General features: G+C 54.8%; 9 protein-coding genes across 9 annotated transcripts; 7 read left to right on the top strand and 2 right to left on the bottom strand.

The window, feature by feature from the left end:
- The first annotated feature begins 28 nt into the window (after positions 1-28).
- Positions 29-1,136, top strand: P168DRAFT_269840 (mitochondrial 54S ribosomal protein uL4m). The gene is made up of 2 exons (XM_024835166.1): positions 29-183; positions 257-1,136. Exons 1-2 carry the CDS (start codon positions 100-102, stop codon positions 1,040-1,042), a joined length of 870 nt encoding a protein of 289 aa, XP_024692131.1. The 5' UTR covers positions 29-99; the 3' UTR covers positions 1,043-1,136.
- Positions 1,137-1,655: 519 nt separating this feature from the next.
- Positions 1,656-3,301, top strand: P168DRAFT_269839 (mitochondrial 37S ribosomal protein mS47; the record flags this gene model as incomplete). The annotated part of the gene is made up of 3 exons (XM_024835165.1): positions 1,656-1,710; positions 1,769-1,929; positions 2,012-3,301. 3 exons carry the CDS (start codon positions 1,656-1,658, stop codon positions 3,218-3,220), a joined length of 1,425 nt encoding a protein of 474 aa, XP_024692130.1. The 3' UTR covers positions 3,221-3,301.
- A 455-nt stretch (positions 3,302-3,756) lies between these two features.
- On the top strand, positions 3,757-5,237 carry P168DRAFT_318995 (WD40 repeat domain-containing protein; the record flags this gene model as incomplete). The annotated part of the gene is made up of 3 exons (XM_024840244.1): positions 3,757-3,794; positions 3,867-4,032; positions 4,101-5,237. The coding sequence occupies 3 exons, from the start codon at positions 3,757-3,759 to the stop codon at positions 5,235-5,237; spliced, it is 1,341 nt and encodes a 446-aa protein (XP_024692129.1).
- A 644-nt stretch (positions 5,238-5,881) lies between these two features.
- Positions 5,882-6,654, top strand: P168DRAFT_327593 (uncharacterized protein; the record flags this gene model as incomplete). The annotated part of the gene is made up of 2 exons (XM_024841254.1): positions 5,882-6,074; positions 6,152-6,654. 2 exons carry the CDS (start codon positions 5,882-5,884, stop codon positions 6,652-6,654), a joined length of 696 nt encoding a protein of 231 aa, XP_024692128.1.
- Positions 6,655-6,926: 272 nt separating this feature from the next.
- On the top strand, positions 6,927-8,619 carry P168DRAFT_269833 (putative iron-regulated transporter; the record flags this gene model as incomplete). The annotated part of the gene is made up of 6 exons (XM_024835164.1): positions 6,927-7,221; positions 7,295-7,449; positions 7,500-7,539; positions 7,582-7,748; positions 7,795-8,304; positions 8,353-8,619. The coding sequence occupies 6 exons, from the start codon at positions 6,927-6,929 to the stop codon at positions 8,617-8,619; spliced, it is 1,434 nt and encodes a 477-aa protein (XP_024692127.1).
- A 164-nt stretch (positions 8,620-8,783) lies between these two features.
- P168DRAFT_253988 (Zn(II)2Cys6 transcription factor) lies at positions 8,784-10,791 on the top strand. The gene is made up of 2 exons (XM_024834396.1): positions 8,784-8,819; positions 8,872-10,791. The coding sequence occupies exons 1-2, from the start codon at positions 8,814-8,816 to the stop codon at positions 10,717-10,719; spliced, it is 1,854 nt and encodes a 617-aa protein (XP_024692126.1). The 5' UTR covers positions 8,784-8,813; the 3' UTR covers positions 10,720-10,791.
- A 131-nt stretch (positions 10,792-10,922) lies between these two features.
- On the top strand, positions 10,923-12,698 carry P168DRAFT_290692 (sugar porter family MFS transporter). The gene is made up of 2 exons (XM_024837273.1): positions 10,923-11,078; positions 11,150-12,698. The coding sequence occupies exons 1-2, from the start codon at positions 10,946-10,948 to the stop codon at positions 12,625-12,627; spliced, it is 1,611 nt and encodes a 536-aa protein (XP_024692125.1). The 5' UTR covers positions 10,923-10,945; the 3' UTR covers positions 12,628-12,698.
- Positions 12,699-14,062: 1,364 nt separating this feature from the next.
- On the bottom strand, positions 14,063-14,508 carry P168DRAFT_164254 (uncharacterized protein). The gene has a single exon (XM_024832862.1). The coding sequence runs from the start codon at positions 14,318-14,320 to the stop codon at positions 14,096-14,098; it is 225 nt and encodes a 74-aa protein (XP_024692124.1). The 5' UTR covers positions 14,321-14,508; the 3' UTR covers positions 14,063-14,095.
- A 680-nt stretch (positions 14,509-15,188) lies between these two features.
- On the bottom strand, positions 15,189-15,443 carry atfB (bZIP transcription factor atfB; the record flags this gene model as incomplete). Its single annotated transcript, XM_024833068.1, has 1 exon — positions 15,189-15,443. A coding segment is annotated over one exon (255 nt), but the record flags the coding sequence as incomplete, so codon positions are not given.
- Between the last annotated feature and the right edge of the window lie 1,089 nt (positions 15,444-16,532).

Here is a 16,532-nt window from a genome sequence, read left to right as displayed (position 1 = left end):
AACTTTTGCGCTTCACTCTCTCTACACTCCCCGGTTGACTTTCTCTTCCTTTCCATTCCACCTCCCAATTTTGATCTCTTTGGGCTTTATTGATCAAAAATGCCGGGATCAGACGCTCTTCGTGCGTTGAGATGGCTGTCGCGCACCTCGGGGGGCCTGCTGTCGGGCGCTGAGACGACAACGGTATGGCTCTCTCTTGTATTATGATATGATTGTACTTGAAGTCTCCTTGAGACGAATGCTGATTGAGTTCTAGCAACGATGCATGACCAAGTCGTTCTCCCGGTCAATGGCCACCGAATCCCAGACGACCGATTTCCTCACACGCGAAGCCCCCCAAGCGGGCTCCCGATGGACTCAACCTGTCCAGGCCACCACCTACTCCTTCCCGTCCATGGAGCCTCTTCGATTTGTCGAATACCCCCGAAACCACCTCATGATGCCGCTCCGCAAAGATCTTCTTCACCGCGCCGTCGTGTACGAAGGCGATATGACCCGACAAGGAACGGCCAGCACCAAATGGCGGGATGAGGTGCATGGAAGCAACCGGAAGCTGGCGCCGCAGAAGGGAAATGGCCGGGCCCGTGTGGGAAACAAGAAGTCGCCCATCCGCAAGGGTGGTGGTGTGGCTTTTGGACCGAAGCCCCGGGACTTTGCGACGGGGCTGCCGCGCAAGATCTACGACCAGGCGTGGCGCACCGCCGTCAGCTACCGCTATCGCCGCGGCCAGTTGATCATCGTCGACAACGACATTGCCATCCCCGAGGATGCCACGCCGCACTTGATCCAGGAGATCTTCAAGGTCAACTGCTGGGGTCGGGACTTTGGACGGTCGACGCTGATCACGGACCAGCTCAACGAGGACCTCTTCACGACGGTGCGTGCTGTGGGCCAGGACGCTAAGATCCTGGACCTGGAGGACCTGGATGTGAAGGACCTTCTGGAGACCGGACGGTTGGTGATCGAGAAGAAGGCGTTGGACCGCCTTCTGGCCGAGCATTCTCGGGATCTGAACCAACAGCCCGCCAAGGCGTTGTATTGAATTTTGGGCTATTGATTGGCGACATGGGTAATACTGCACTGGCTGGTCGGCTGTTCTATGTGTACAAATAGATGTAAATCGGCATTGATTCTTTAAACATATTATCTCTACTGTCATGCTGTAAGCCTACCATAGGATGAGTCCGCCAGTGTTTGCACTGTCCCGACTTGGGGTTATTTCAACCATTAACGCCAGTAATTTTGTAATTGACAACAAACTGACTAATTGAACACGTCTGACTCAACTTGAAGAATACACTAAATCCCTCAAGATCATGGTACGTAAACAGTAGGCAATCCATTGTGGTGCTCGGTTGGGATCGGTTGCCGGCGAGGAAAAGCGAAAAACTCCGAGGTCGTCAAAGCGGAGACGGATAGATTTGTTGCTTCTCTTCATCGTCACTCCCCCAGTCGATCGCTCTAATCCATTACTAGTACTTAATTGACCTAACCTAACTCAATCTACTCCCCCTCCTCCTCTCATTCTCTTTCTTTTTATACCCCCTTCTTCTCCCCTCCACTCGAGGTGGTCTCCACTCATGCTGCTTCGACACAGCTTTTCCCGCCTTTCCCCTCCGACGAGCTGGATCTCGCGGGCTTCCCCAGCGGTCACCATGCCTCTGCGCGCTAAGGTCACTAACCCGACCTTTTTTGCTACGGCGAAGGTGGGTGTTGCAGCGGTGGAGTGTGGGATTGGGAGGAAAGGGCGCATGCTGACTGACCGCAGATGTCAACGACCCCGAGATCCCCAGAGAACTGCCCGGAGACGAAGCGGATGATGTCCTCTTCAGCTCCCTCTACGGTGTGCGACTGATCGAGCTGAACCGTCCGAAGAAACTGAACTCCCTCAATGGATCGATGGCGCGCAAGATTCTCCCGCGGATGAAGGTAAGGCGTCTTGATTCCACCCCGAGATGCGACGGTGATTTGGGAAACGAGAGCGCTAACGCGTGGGTGTCGTCGAATTTAGGAATGGGAAAAGTCTGATCTGGCGAACATCGTGATGGTCTCGGGCGCTGGTCCCAAAGCGCTGTGTGCCGGAGGCGACGTGGCCGCGCTGGCTTTGCAGAACGAACAGGGCCCCGAGGGTCAGCAACAGTCGACCGATTTCTTCGAACTCGAATACCGTCTCGACCACACGATCGCGACCTACAGAAAACCCTTCATCTCCGTCATGGACGGCATCACCATGGGAGGCGGCGTCGGCCTGAGCGTGCATGCGCCCTTCCGCATCGCTACCGAGCGCACTCTCTTCGCCATGCCGGAGACCACCATCGGGTTCTTCCCCGACGTGGGCGGCTCCTTCTTCCTTCCCCGTCTCGACGGCGAGACCGGCACATACCTGGCTTTGACTTCGGAGCGCTTGAAGGGCGTGCAGGCGCTCTACGGGGGCATTGCCACGCACTACCTGCACTCGAGCTCGCTGAGCAGCCTGACCAACCGGCTCGCCGAGCTGGTCTTCGACGACAACTCGTCACTGGGGCAGCGCCTCGATCTGGTCAACCGCACCGTGGCGGAGTACTCGACCGGGATCCCATCCTTGGAAGAGGAGCCGATGCAGCTGGCGGGCGGTGTGCGCGAGGCCATCGACCGCTGCTTCAAATATAACACGGTGGAAGAGATCTTCCAGGCGCTCGAGAAGGAGACCAAGCAGAAGAAGTGGGCCCGGCAGACGCTGGAGACGCTGTCAATCCGGTCGCCCACCTCGCTCAAGGTGACCTTGAGACAGATGCGCCTGGGCCGGGAGTGGTCCATCTCCGAGGCCTTCCAGCGCGAGGCGCACCTCGCCGGCATGTTCATGCGCCACCCCGATTTCGTGGAGGGTGTCAAGGCCCGCCTGATGGCCAAGCCGGCGCGCCAGGCCGAGTGGCAGCCGGCCACGCTGTCGGAGGTCACGGATGAGGCCGTGGCGTCCTTCTTCGAGCTTCCCGAGGGCAAGCAGCGTCTGCCGCTGCTCAGTACCACCAACTACGAGAGCTACCCGAATGCGAGGTTCGGGTTGCCCAGCGAGGCCGAGATCGAGAAGTACGTGCGCGATCACTCGGAGAAGTTCTTCAAGACCATCGCCGTCTTTGCGGCCAAATGGGACAACAAGGAGGGAGTTCGCGAGAAGGTCGCCGAGGTTCTGGCCCGGCGAACGGAGCAAACGGAGGAGGGCAACCTGCGATGGGTGGAGTAGAGGATCCTCTGTGTATTAGTATGCAATTGGATTCGTTGATTGGACTGTATAGGATCTAGCAATTGAATTTTCATTATAGACTCAGCACCATATAAAGCTACTAAGATAGTCACCCTGTCTGACCTCGCTCATGCCTGCTCTCTAGCATTCTCCCATGTCCTGACATAGATATCGATAGTCGTAAGTCCGTGAAGCATCGTCGAGGTGGACACCTGAGGCCGCAATACACGTGCCGCATCACGTGCGCCCGCCTCAGGCCCCGCGCTTTCTCAGTCCGACAAACACAAAACAACTCCAATGATGCTTCATTCTGATACTCTCCGCTGCTCTCTCTCCTCCTCTTTCGCTCTCATTGATTATCTCTCTATTCCTCTTCCCAGTCTCTACTCCGTCTACCTTAGGTGGCCTCTCCTGTTCCCATCCCACACCCCCTCGGTCTCCTCCCTTACAATCTTCATTGCGACTACTCCCCCCTTGCGTCGCCTCGGGCGGCAGCACACCCCATACAATCCCCGTCTCGCGCTGTCACCGCCGTCATGAGTGTGGTTCTGACTACGAGACAGGCGGAGGAACTGTCAGTGTTTCCTAAATCTCCCCTTTTATTTTGCGTCGAGTGGAAACTGACCCATTGGTGGTGATGGTGCAGACACAAATCCTTAGTCGCCTACCTCAACTCTATCAACGCCTCCCGCAGTGTCGAAACGATCCGCGAAGAGCTGCCTATCGGGGACAACTTCGACGAGGTCGCCTGTAAGAAATATGAGGGTCTTCTGGAAAAGAAATGGACCAGCGTGGCCCGGCTGCAGAGGAAGGTGGGACTACGTGTGCCCGTGAAATGTTGAGCCCGCACAAAGCACAAAGCCAACTAATCGCCTGGCAGATCATGGACCTTGAGTCCAAAGTCGCCAGCCTGCAGGAGGAACTCGATTCATCCTCCATAAGTGGCCGCTCGCGCGCCAATCAAGACCCCACCAGTTGGCTTCCGACGACGGCCCGTCACACCCTCTCGTCGCACCGCGACGGCATCACCGCCATTGCGTTCCACCCGGTCTTCTCGTCTCTGGCGTCCGGCTCCGAAGACTGCACCATCAAGATCTGGGACTGGGAGTTGGGCGAGCTGGAAAAGACCCTCAAAGGCCACCTCCGCGGGGTGTCCGGTTTGGATTTTGGCGGCCAGAAGGGCCACACGCTCCTGGCGTCCTGTTCCAGCGATCTGACGGTCAAGCTCTGGGACCCGAGCAACCAGTACGCCAACATCCGCACACTCGCCGGCCACGATCACTCCGTGTGCGCCGTCCGCTTCCTCCCGTCCAACGGCAATCTCCTGGTGTCGGCCAGTCGCGACGGGTCCATCCGGATCTGGGACGCGTCCACCGGGTACTGCGTCAAGACGATCCGCTCGCACGAGAACTGGATCCGTGACGTGTACCCGTCGTTCGATGGCAAGTGGCTGGTGTCGGGCGGGCGCGACCAGATCGCGACCGTGTGGGATCTTTCATCTTCCACGCCAGAAGCGAAGGCGACCCTGCTGGGTCACGAGAACTTCCTCGAGTGCTGCATTTTTGCGCCGCCGGCCAGCTATGGCTACCTGGCGACTTTGGCGGGGCTCAAGAAGCCGCCGCCGGCGACGAGCTCGGCTGAGTTCATCGCGACGGGGGCCCGGGACAAGACGATCAAGCTGTGGGACTCGCGGGGGAACCTGATCAAGACGCTGGTGGGCCACAACAACTGGGTGCGGGGGCTGGTCTTCCACCCAGGCGGCAAGTACCTGTTCAGTGTGGCCGACGACAAGACGATCCGGTGTTGGGACCTGGCGCAGGAGGGCAAGCTGGTCAAGACGATCGACGGGGCCCACGGGCACTTTGTCAGTTGCATTCGGTGGGCGCCGGCCCCAGCGACCGAGCCGCCTCCAGAGAACGGCGACGCCAATGCGGCACCGGCCAAGAAGGTGCCGCCCAAGATCCGATGCATCATCGCTACGGGAAGTGCCGATTCGAGTGTCCGGGTGTTTACGTAGCGGCGGTCGGGCGTGATGGACCTCCACCTTTGAAATCTCAGGCCCTTCCGGTTTGGGGAGCCCATCGCATTGTCCCCGACTGGGTTCGTTCCTGCGGGGATGACTGCGGTTTCCGCCCCCGCGATCTACGTCTCGTGCTTTTGATACCCTAGCCTTATTTTTTTGCCCTTCTAGACCATGTTTTATACCATGTGTTCCCTGGACCCAGTGCATCAGTCACCGTGCAGGACAATTGGTGACCTCTTTCCCCGCTGGGTCCGGACAGGCACCGCGACACGAGTCTGCGGCCTGAGATTGAGTTGCCTTGCGCCGTCCTCGAAGATGGAAGTAGACAGCCAGCACAGCGCGCCACGCCAGGGACTCGGCTCGGCTCGGACCAGAAGGATGCCACGGGAGATGTACGCAGCGTTTTATTCCATGTAATGAGTCTGATAGAATCACATTCGCATTCATGTATCCATTTTTTCCCTGCAGTGTATGTAGATGCTGGTGACCGGCGGACCGAGGACCGTCGCCCGGGGGATCTACATGATGGGCGACCCCGCATTTTGAGGTATATCAGGGTTGTCAATCTGGAGATGAACTTCAATATATCAACATACCATTGGAGAAAAAAGAAGCACCAGCAGATAGAAACCGCAGAAATGACCACTCCCGCCGTGCCCACTCAGATGATCATCCTCCCGATCAAAGCCACCGCTACGATCGAGGACGTCTCAACACCCGACGGCCAGCTCTGGACTCAAATACTCGATACACTCGAGGCATGGCCGGGCTTTCAACGGCTGTACTGGGGACGACATGTTGAAGAGCCCGACGTGACGGAGTTGCATGTTGGTATGTTCTCCCCGTCCCCATCCCGCCCTGGAGGTAGATACAACCAAAAACAGTATATACTGATAGAAAGAAAACAGTCAGAGACACCCTCCAACAACATTACAGCCTCCTCTCGTCCCCAGAATGGGCGCATCTGAGCCAGAAACTCTCCAACCTCTTCACCCCCGAATCAACATCCCCCAGCGCCATCACAGTCCGCCACGCCCAAATGTCGGACTTTACGCCCTACCCGCAAGGCCTGGGAAAGGGCGCCCCCGTCACCGGAACGGCCATCTACCTCGCCGTAGAAGACCCGGAGGACGGGTGGGAGCGCGTCTGGGCGCTATGGACGACGCTCATCTCGCGCGTGCGCGGCTGCTTGGGGTGCTCTGGGGGTTGGGTCGTTGAGCCCGTTGATGGCCATCCGAAGTGTTATACGGTTTGGGTGGGCTGGGAGAGTGTTGAGGTGCATGACGCTTATCATTATACGAAGGACTTCTGGAAGAAGAGGGTTATTCTGGGGTTGCATAATTTGGGGTGGAGGGAGTATGGGCATGTCGCTTTTACGGAGGGGAGGAGTAGGAGGGCGGGGAGGTTGTAATTTGTAATATGTATATTATATTATTGTTCTGTTTCGTTCTTTATTATTTGGGCTTGTTATAGTGGTGTTTGTGTGTTGTTTCATGTGATTTATGTTTGGATAGGTTGATGTTGTTGCAACGACTATAAAGATATGACGGAGGACAACCGTCGATCTTATCGATCTTATCTCGGCATTTTCAATCCACGCTGTTTGTTTATCCTTCTCTATTCCTCATCCAACTTCAGCCACAACCTATGATCTATAATTAATATCAAACATTTATAACTACAATGCCAGACCTTCCACCCTATGACCCCCCGGAGGCACTCCCACTCCTCCAAACACCATCGCCATCGCCTTCCCCCGTCCTTCTCCGCCTGTACGCCTCGCACGCCCTATCCACATGGACCTCGCGCATGTTCGAATTCGGCGCCGTTCTGTTCCTGGCGTCTATCTTTCCAGATACGTTATTGTACGCGTCTATCTATGCTTTGTGTCGGTCTTTCTCTGTCGTCGTGCTGTCTGCGTGGCTGGGTGAGGTTGTAGACCGGTCTGATCGGTTGTGGGCTATTCGGATGTCGATTGGTGTGTCCCCTTTTAACTTTAGAAAATAAGAGCAAGATGAGAAGAGAAAGATAGGAGGAAGCTAATGGATTAGTCTGGCAACGTATCCCCGTGATCGCGTCTTGCGTGTGCTTTTTGTTCCTTATGAATGGCGTCTTGCCTCCTGTTTTCTTTGCCGCTGCTGTGCTGCTGGCGTGCGTGGAGAAGTTGGCTGCGACTGCGAATACGGTCGCTGTTGAGAGGGACTGGGTGGGTTGCTTACTATCATGGAGAGCCGTGGTGGCTAACTACTATGGCAGGCTATTGTGGTCTCGGATGCTCTTCATATGCCGAGACATGGTGCGTGCGCTACCAACTATAGCTACGGCGGGGTACTGACAGTTGGGCTAGAGTTGAATGCTTCCATGCGTCGGATTGATCTTTTTTGCAAGCTTGTGGCCCCTGTTGTCATTTCGCTGGTCGATGGGCTGTCGACTCGGCTTGCTGTATGGGTGGTTCTCGGTGTTAATGCTTCTTGTGTTCTGGTGGAATACCTGGCTATTGATCAGGTATTTACTTCGTTCCTTTACGCGAGAACTTCGTTGACATAGAAAGGTGTACAAAGCGGTTCCCCAGTTGGAACGTCTGCCGACTGGAGAGAGCGACACGGCGAATGTTGAACCGAGAGAGACAATCCGTATAAGTGCCGTTTTCAAACAAGCTGCCACTCCATGGCGCGAGTACGTGGAAAGTTCAGTCTTCCTGCCCTCCCTCGCCCTCAGCCTGCTCTACTTGACGGTGCTCTCCTTCGGCCCCACAATGGTAACCTACCTCTTACACACGAGTTTCACTCCCCTCCAGGTGAGCGTCATGCGTGTCGGCGCTGTGGCCGCCGAGCTGTCAGGCACTTGGGCGGCGCCCCTCCTCATGAATCGAATCGGCCCCATTCGCTCCGGTCTGTGGTTCCTCAACTGGCAACTGGGCAGTCTGGCTGCTGCAGTGGCAGCCTTTGCGTGGACCAACAGTCAGTCACTGGTGGTAGCAGCGAGTCTCATTGCTGGTGTAGCACTGAGTCGTATTGGACTGTGGGGATTTGATCTGTCAGTGCAGTATCTAGTACAAGAGGTGAGAGTCCACCCCCCTGCTGAATATTGCAGTGAGCTCACAAGTCAGAACGTCGAGGCACATACTCGAGCGAGGTTCTCCGCCACGGAGATGGCCTTACAGAACATTGCAGAACTCCTCTCTTTCGCAACGACCATTGCTTTCCCCCGTCCTGAGGACTTTCGGTATCCGGTGTTCATCAGCTTCGGGGCCATCACCATGGCCGCTGTGTGCTTTGCGGCGTATGTGCGCAAGGAGCGGGGTCACTTGCTGCACATGTCGCGGTGTCTGGACAAGCGAACTGGCCCTGCGCAGCAAATTCTTGATCCTCGATAGAACGAAGGATAGAGAAAATAGAAAGAACCTGTCAGTTGTATAGATGCAAATCATATCTAATCTGATGCTGGAATGCGGGGTACTAAACCCGATCGGGAGAAACGTCATGCTCCGGCTCAATCTCGCTGCTCCGCACTTTCTTCTTCTCTCTACACACTCCGTCTCACAGTCATGCCAGAATATTCCGCCATACAATGGAGGTAGGCTCACCTTGACCACTATAGATGGCACCCATGTAAACTAAACTGGCAGATTCCTCGAGCTCGGGGCACGGGACGGTCGGGTCCTCGCCGTCGAACCGGCTGCTTGACCTGCCGCGCCCGCAAAGTCCGCTGCGACGAAGTCAAGCCCACCTGTGCGAATTGTACCCGTCTGAACCTGCACTGCGACTATAAGACCCTTGTACCGGGGTTCATAGCGCGCAGGTCCAACCGCCGTGGCGCTACCCTGCGCCCCGACCGACCGGACACGACGTTCTTCCAAACGGTGCTGCGGCCGGACGAACAGCGACAGCTCGTGGCTGCTGCCTCTCAACCTCCGCCGCCGCAGGAGTTGCAAACACGATTAGAAAGTGCCCTACCACCGGAGACAAGCGTGGGACCTCAGGATGTGCGGGATATCGCGGATTTTGCATCCTTTGATATGCTGGGGTTCATTGGAGACATCACGTCGGATATCGAGCAGAAACACCTCGACCTGACTAGTGCGGGGACACCGGCTTTAGGGGACCATATTTCTGGCGCTCTTCATACGGAGCGGCAGATGGCGTGGAATGCGGACGTGCCGTCGCTGGGGGATGCCCAAGGTGCCAGCGCTGAAGAACCGGCCCAGGATATCGGCAGCGGAGGACCCAAGACACAAGCCTTGGATGAGGAACAGCAGTTGCTCATCCACTTTTCAGAAAGTGACCCGCCTCCGGCGATATTCGGGCCCGTGGATCTCGAATGGAAGTTCGTCAAGGAGGCCGTTGTGACGCAGTCGCCGGACTGTCTTGCTCTGCAGAAAGCGATGTACTGCTACGCGGACGTCGAGCGGTCTCTGAACGCGGGCCAGCGGGGTGAACGGGCGCCGCTATACTACCAACAGGCCAGCTCAGAAATCCAGTCGCGCCTGGAGGGCGAGGTCGACGATGCGCTTCTCAAGCGGGTCTTTGCGGCTGTACTACTACTCATGCTGTCCGAGGTTCTCTCGTCGGCGGAGCTCTGGCGCACCAGCACTTCCTTCCTTCATTCGGCCTATCGACTACTACAGCGGTTTCACCAACGGACGCGGACGTGGGTAGGATTTGGACACCTAGTCGTCTCGTGGGTGGCCCTGCTGGACGTCAAATCCCTCGTGGCAGGCCGCGACGGCGACCCGCTCACGGAGCTCGGGGAGGTGACCCGGCCCCCGGACGACATGGACAGCGACGACATGTTTCTCCACGATGCAGGTTACCTCGTCCACGAGACGCTCGTCGGACCGGCCTTTCGCTTTTTTCTACAGACGCAGCAGGTAATCCGGCGTATCGTGTGTATCGACCTCCACCACCGCAGTCGCGGCACGGTCGACGACGAGTTCGAGGTCCTACAGATTGCCCACCGCGTCGGCGCCGACCTAGAGACACAATGGCAGCGACGACCACGGGTCGTCGACCTCTACGACCACCCCGAGCGCCTAGAAGGATCGCTACAGCCAGCCGTTGCAGACGAACTGTGCCGCACGTTCCGGCAATACGTGGCCAACTTCCTAGCCATCTTCATCTATCTGCACCGCGTAGCGTTCGTCATCTACCCCCGCACAGACCGCGTGCACCGCGCCGTGGACCAGATCATCCAGCTGGCGGCGCTGGAGACGACTACTGATGCGCGTCGTCTGCCCGCCAGCTTCATCTGGCCACTGTTTGTGGCGGGGCTGGAGGGCTCGCCGGCGCAGCGGGGGTGGATCGTGGCGGCGATGCGGGCCATGGAAGGTCTACCCGCCCGACAGAGACACCCTAATATCGGAAAGGCGCGGCAGCTGCTGGAGGAGATGACGCGGCGGCAGGATCTGTCTCGGACGTGGGCGGATTCGCGATGTGTGCGGCAAGAACTGTTCACGGAGAGTTTTGTGATGATCTAGCCTTATACCCTTATGATTATATTGGATTGTTATATAGGGCTCTACAGATATGTTTATGAAATGTATAAATTGTATAATATGTGACAAACGCCTGATCCCACGTGTGTGTAACTGGCCCTAAACCTAACAGGGCTAGACCCCAATCCGAAACAGGAAATCTGTCGTCATCCCGTCCGTTCCCCAGACTCAATTCATCCAACTCACTCCTTCGCTTTATCCATGGAGAATGAGATCCTACGCCCAGCTCTCCCAGGAGGAGACCTCGTCGGCCTGGATCAGGTCTTCTCTTCGGATCTACTATCTGACGGCCATTGTCTGCTGCGGTGGCGTCCTGTTTGGCTATGATTCGGGTGTCATAGGTATCCCATGCCCGACTACGGAGACGCGAAGTATACACCCCGCTAATATGATATCGGTACAATAACGACAGGCGGCGTCCTCACCTTCCCCTCGTTTATGAACTCGTTCAATTACACTCCTTCGCAACAAACAAAAGTTAGCAGCATCGCAGTCGGCATCCAGCAAGCCGGCGCGCTGATCGGCTCCCTCCTTATCTTCCCCCTGACCACCAGAAAGGGCCGCCGGACGGCCCTCAAAGCCAGCTCGGCGCTCTTCTGCCTCGGCGTCCTGTTCGAGGTCGTCGACTCGCGCTCCCTAACCGCCTTCTACACCGGTCGCATCATCTGCGGCCTGGGGATCGGCGGCTCGGCCACCGTCATCCCCATCTACCTGTCGGAGATGAGCCCCACGCACATGCGCGCCCGTCTCGGCAGCTGCTACCAGTTTACGTTCACGATCGGCATCTTGGTGTCATACTGGATCGACTACGGCATGCAGTTCGCCCCTGACACCCCCCTCCAGTGGCAGGTTCCGCTGGCACTGCAGCTAGTCCCGGGCGCCCTGATGGGCCTGGGCATGTTGACTCTACCGGAGAGCGTCCGCTGGCTGCTAGGCAAGGGGCGCGCGGCCGCAGCGTGGGAGAGTTTGCGCTGGGTGCGGGGGGTGTCTCCGTCTGCGGGCCCAGGCGAAGACAGTCCCATCCACGACGAATTCACCGCCATGAAAACCGCCGTCGAGTCCGACCGCCGCGCCACAGACGGATTTCGTCTCTCTGAACTCCTCCAGGGCAGCAACGCGCGGCGAATCGCCCTCGCCGCGACGATGTTCCTCGCGCAGCAGTCCACGGGCGCCACCGCGATGGCCTATTTCGGCCCGCAGTTCTTTGGTTTGCTCGTCGGCGAGGGCGATCGCGCCCTGACGCTCCTGCTGACGGGCTTCTTTGGCGCGATCAAGGTCCTCAGCTGCGGGACGTTCATCCTCTTCGTCGCAGACCGCTTCGGCCGCCGTCCGCTGCTGATCAGCGGCGCCCTCGGCATGGCAGTCTGCATGACGTGCACGGCGTTCCTGGTGCAGGGGATGCCTCCTCCTGCTCCTCCCGCGGGATACACGGGGGCAGAAACGGCGAGTAAGGGTGTCAGCCCAACAGGCATCGCCACAGTCCTCCTGATCTACCTCGCAATCATCATCTACAATCTATCCTGGGGCCCGCTTCCGTGGCCGTGCAGCGCCGAGCTGTTCTCGACGCGTCTCCGCGAGCCAGGCGTGGCGGTCAGCGTGGCGGCGCAGTGGCTGTCGAACTTTGTGTGGTCGTTCAGCACGCCGTACGTGCTGGCTGGGATCGGGTGGGCGACGTTTTTGCTGTTCGGGGTGCTGGACGCGGTGTTTAGTGGGTTTGTGTGGGTGTTTTTGCCGGAGACGGCGGGGCTGTCGCTGGAGGAGATTGAGGGGTTGTTTCGGGGGGAGGATGGGGAGGGAGATGAAGAGAGTGCGTTGGTTGGGGGGGAGGACGGGGATGGAGAGAATGAGGTGTTGGTGCCGAAGAATGGGGATATCGATAGGAATACGTAGTGTATATAGCTTGTGCGTATAGTGTAAACATGAGTATATCAAGAGTACGATCATTACAATCACAATGAGTTCAAATAGAACCCAATATACTTGTATGTACTTGTATGTTGTATACAATATATTAATCAATGTACTAATCCATCCATAGATTTATCCAATATACCAACAATACATACCAGGGTGCCTACCACCGGCTTCCCCGAACCCCAATCCGAGATAAACAACATTCATTGAGGTAATAGAGATAATAATTATACACAGAATACGGAGTACACACGTCCGACAAGATTCAATCCAGAATAAAAAGAAATCAAAAAAGAAATCAAACAATACAAGGAACAAAGAAATGAAGAAGTAAAAGACCGATCTAGACTGTGGAATGCCAATCCATCCCGGGCCTGACATGACTCACGCGCAGAAAGTTTAAAAGTATAAAAGATAAAATACATAAAATAAGATAAACTTTATTTATAGTTCCCCGGAAATTTATCCCTACCGTTGTTTACTGCCCTGTATCATACATGTATTATCATATGAGAATGGACTTTAATGGAACAGTCCATGAAACATGTACATACTCTTTGATAGTCGAGGGTTTCTACGGATACTTCCAAGGTACTTTCCGGTCTGGATCAACCGGTTGGGTGTTTTTCGGATTCGACCGTAGTCTATGCCGTCTTTTGAGTTCGTGATCTGATTGTGTCTTGATTCTCATTGATCATTGTGTTGTTGAGTTCGTGATCTGGTCTGTCCTGATTCTCATTCAGTGGCCGGTATTTGAGTTCGTGATCTTGATCCTTCTGGGCTGTTAGAGTTCGTGATCTGATCTGATTCTGATTCCTGTGCCGACTCTGCCGAGTGAGTGTGCTAATAGAGGGCGAAGAGAGAGGGGGGGAGAGTATGCGTTCATAGTGATGTATGCTGTGTTGTGATATACTAGACTACTCGAATAAAGGACCATTCTACCTAGATAGTAGAATCTACCGAGTTGAAGAGACTGTTCTATGTAGATAGATCTAGATATGGGTAGTGATCGAATTCATCATATTGTAACATCGTAGTATTAGAGTACAAAGTATGTGTATTATCATTATTATCTATATCGTGTTTGGGGTACGTCTCTCTCTATCTACTACTAGTAGCTACTGCTTACTATCACTGCATACATAGACTGTTTATTCTATACTATCTACTGCGTACTAAGATACATAGTAGCTGTAGCTTGAGTACAGCAAGAGGATAGCTAGGACATAGCTAGGGCTAGCTGGGGCCAAGCTTGGATATAACTTGAATATAGCTTAAATATAGCTTGAATAGAGCTTAGATACAGCCATAGTACAGTGAAGTATAGCTCAAGTATAGCTCAAGTATAGCTAAAGCACAGCTAGAGTTCAGTACAGCTACAGCTACAACTACAGCAAGTAAACTACCCTACAAGAACATCAATCAATAACAAATTTCATTCTCCCTAAAACTCCAATAACACCACCCAAACAAGAGTAATCATACTAATACAATCAGTCTGTCCTTGCGACACTATCAGTATATAGTGATATAACCCTTTCCTCCCTTTGACAATCTTGGAATATAACCAGCCTGCCCCTGCGACAATCTTAAAACATAGTAATACAGACATTCTTTTTTTTGTTTTGAATTTTCTTTTTTCCCCCCCCGTTTTTTTGGTGTCTTTCATTTTTCCCTTCTCCGTAGATTGAACGCAAGCAAACAATTGAAATAGGAAACAGGATTAGGTATTAGGACAGTCCGGATGGAGCAAAGCTCATCAAAGAAGGTAGTAAGAACAGAAAGCAAGAAAGAAATCAAAATCAAACCCCAAGAATAAATAGAAGGAAAGGAAACACAAGCCGACTGAAACTGGGGATCAGTCGGACGCAAAAAAACACAACACGAACACCTTGCTAGAAATACAGCCGGGGGAATCGTGCGGAAGTCATCGTAGAATACATCAGTATAGAACGCCGTGGTAAAGAGTTTTTTTTTTTCTGTTCTCATGGTTCGTCATCGTTGGTTATACATCTCTTTATCGTTCGTGAATGACTGTCGGTATCTCAGAACGCCGGGTCCAGGTCGGGATCAATCAGATACATGTCATTGAGGAAGCTCGTCTCCTGAGCCAAGAAAACTCCCGAGTCCATCATGGTGGACGGCGGCTGGTCACAAGGGCAGTCGTTCTCCATAATGGGGAGGGGCGGATCCGGGAATCTCATCGGGATCGCATCATCAAAGGCATTGGTCACATGCGACGGCATGGTTGCCGACACCGGACCGGCAGCTTCCTGGCCGAAGGAGCTGTCGAAGCTCACCGCGCTGGTTGGTGATGCCAGGCTTGGGTTGGTGATGCTGCTGGTGCTGCCGGCGCCGAAGACCGGTGACGAGAAAGACGGCGGGGCGATCATCATCCCCTGGGGGGAAGCCTGGAAGGTGGCCTGGGAAGGGACCTGGAAAGTGGCCTGGGAGGGGCCCTGGTGGGCAGGCGCCCCCGAAGACAGGTAGGCTGCCAAGTTGTTCTTCGCGTATTTCTTGGGAATATTGATCGCCTCTTGCTGCAGATATGCATTGACATTGGGATCTCCGCAGTCATGGTGCTTTAGTAATTCGGTTTTGAGACGAGTCACTGAATCGCGCAGGTCGTACTCAAGCGCGTCGAGTTGTTCATGTTTACCCTTTAGCTCCTTATATTGTGCTCGCAGCTCCTCTGTCGCCCTCTTCCGCTTCTGGCGACACTTGCTCGCTGCCTGGCGGTTGCGCTCCAAGTACTGCTCGCGCTCCTCAGGGGTGGGTTTGGTCGGTTTTCGAGTGGACCCCTTGCGCCGTTTGGGGCTGGGACTTGATGTCTCATGAGCATCATTGCTGGGGCTCAACGAGACTGACAACTTGCCCGGGGTGACGGGGGGTGATGGGAGGGACGCAGAGCCCGTGGGTGGAAGACGCTGATCAAGCATGATTCCGAAGCTGAAGGATCTGAGTGATTTGGTGATATGGGTGTTTTGATGGATCTGAATGATTGCGACTGAGATATTTCGAATAACGATGAATGGAGGAAGGTGGAGAGCGGGAGAGAAGAGGATGGTGGGGATTCGGATCGTCGCGGACGAGAGAGAAGAGGAAGAAGAGGAAGAAGAGGAGAAGAAGCGAGCAGAAGAGAAAAGACCGAGAAAGAAAGGGAAGAAAAGGTTAATATAGAAAGCGCACCGCCATCATCCGCCGTGGGAGGTTTAATTCGAGTGGGCAATTCCGATCCTATACACACAACCATCGAAACGAGGAACCATCAAGTGTGTCGGAACGCAGGAGCAATTCCACACCAACCCCAATCCCAACCGAAACCGACCAGACCAGACAAGAAATAGAAGATCAACGGAACAAGACAGGAAAGTCGATCAATGATATCAACGTCGCCCCGGATCAGACAGCCGGGCTGTTACTGGCCATGGAGGGTTCCCCCCTCCCTCCCTCCCTCCCTCGATCGATGTCAAAAAATGTCGATTTGTTTGCTTGGGGGGATCCACTCTCCTGTACTATCTCAGGATCCACTATTTTGTACAATCCGGGATTCAAGTATCCACCGGTGGGGATCCGCTGGGGTCTGGCCTGTAACCAGGATGGAGACCGAGCTGGGTTGGACAAGGAACCCGACTATGGCGTCATAACCGGTGTTTTCCCTGGTTTGCCCTTTCTAGTCTTGTTTACGGTGGGCTTATGGCCATGGAGATAGTGAGAAGTAAATAAAATAGGATGAGTTGATGTACTTTATGCACACTACTATGGGGAACGGATGGAATGGTCGAAATGTTGATTGATGTTGATATTGATGATATTGATACTATGTAAAGTTGCGAATAGTTGCAAAACATGAAAGCTCAAAACAACAGTTTATGTGGGAA

The sequence above is a fragment of the Aspergillus campestris genome, assembly GCF_002847485.1.
Source record: "Aspergillus campestris IBT 28561 chromosome Unknown P168scaffold_7, whole genome shotgun sequence".
NCBI lineage: Eukaryota > Fungi > Ascomycota > Eurotiomycetes > Eurotiales > Aspergillaceae > Aspergillus > Aspergillus campestris.
Note: the sequence above shows the minus strand (reverse complement) of the source record. Positions and strands in the feature narration are given on the sequence as shown.

What these genes read in the sequence shown, in the direction of transcription:
- P168DRAFT_290692 (XM_024837273.1), top strand. Translation starts at nt 10,946, where the DNA reads ATGAGATCCTACGCCCAGCTCTCCCAGGAGGAGACCTCGTCGGCCTGG. An exon ending in CTATGATTCGGGTGTCATAG is followed by an intron (nt 11,079 to 11,149) that starts GTATCCCATGCC and finishes CAATAACGACAG; the next exon opens with GCGGCGTCCTCACCTTCCCC.
- P168DRAFT_269840 (XM_024835166.1), top strand. Translation starts at nt 100, where the DNA reads ATGCCGGGATCAGACGCTCTTCGTGCGTTGAGATGGCTGTCGCGCACC. An exon ending in CGGGCGCTGAGACGACAACG is followed by an intron (nt 184 to 256) that starts GTATGGCTCTCT and finishes ATTGAGTTCTAG; the next exon opens with CAACGATGCATGACCAAGTC.
- P168DRAFT_164254 (XM_024832862.1), bottom strand. Translation starts at nt 14,320, where the DNA reads ATGAAAGACACCAAAAAAACGGGGGGGGAAAAAAGAAAATTCAAAACA.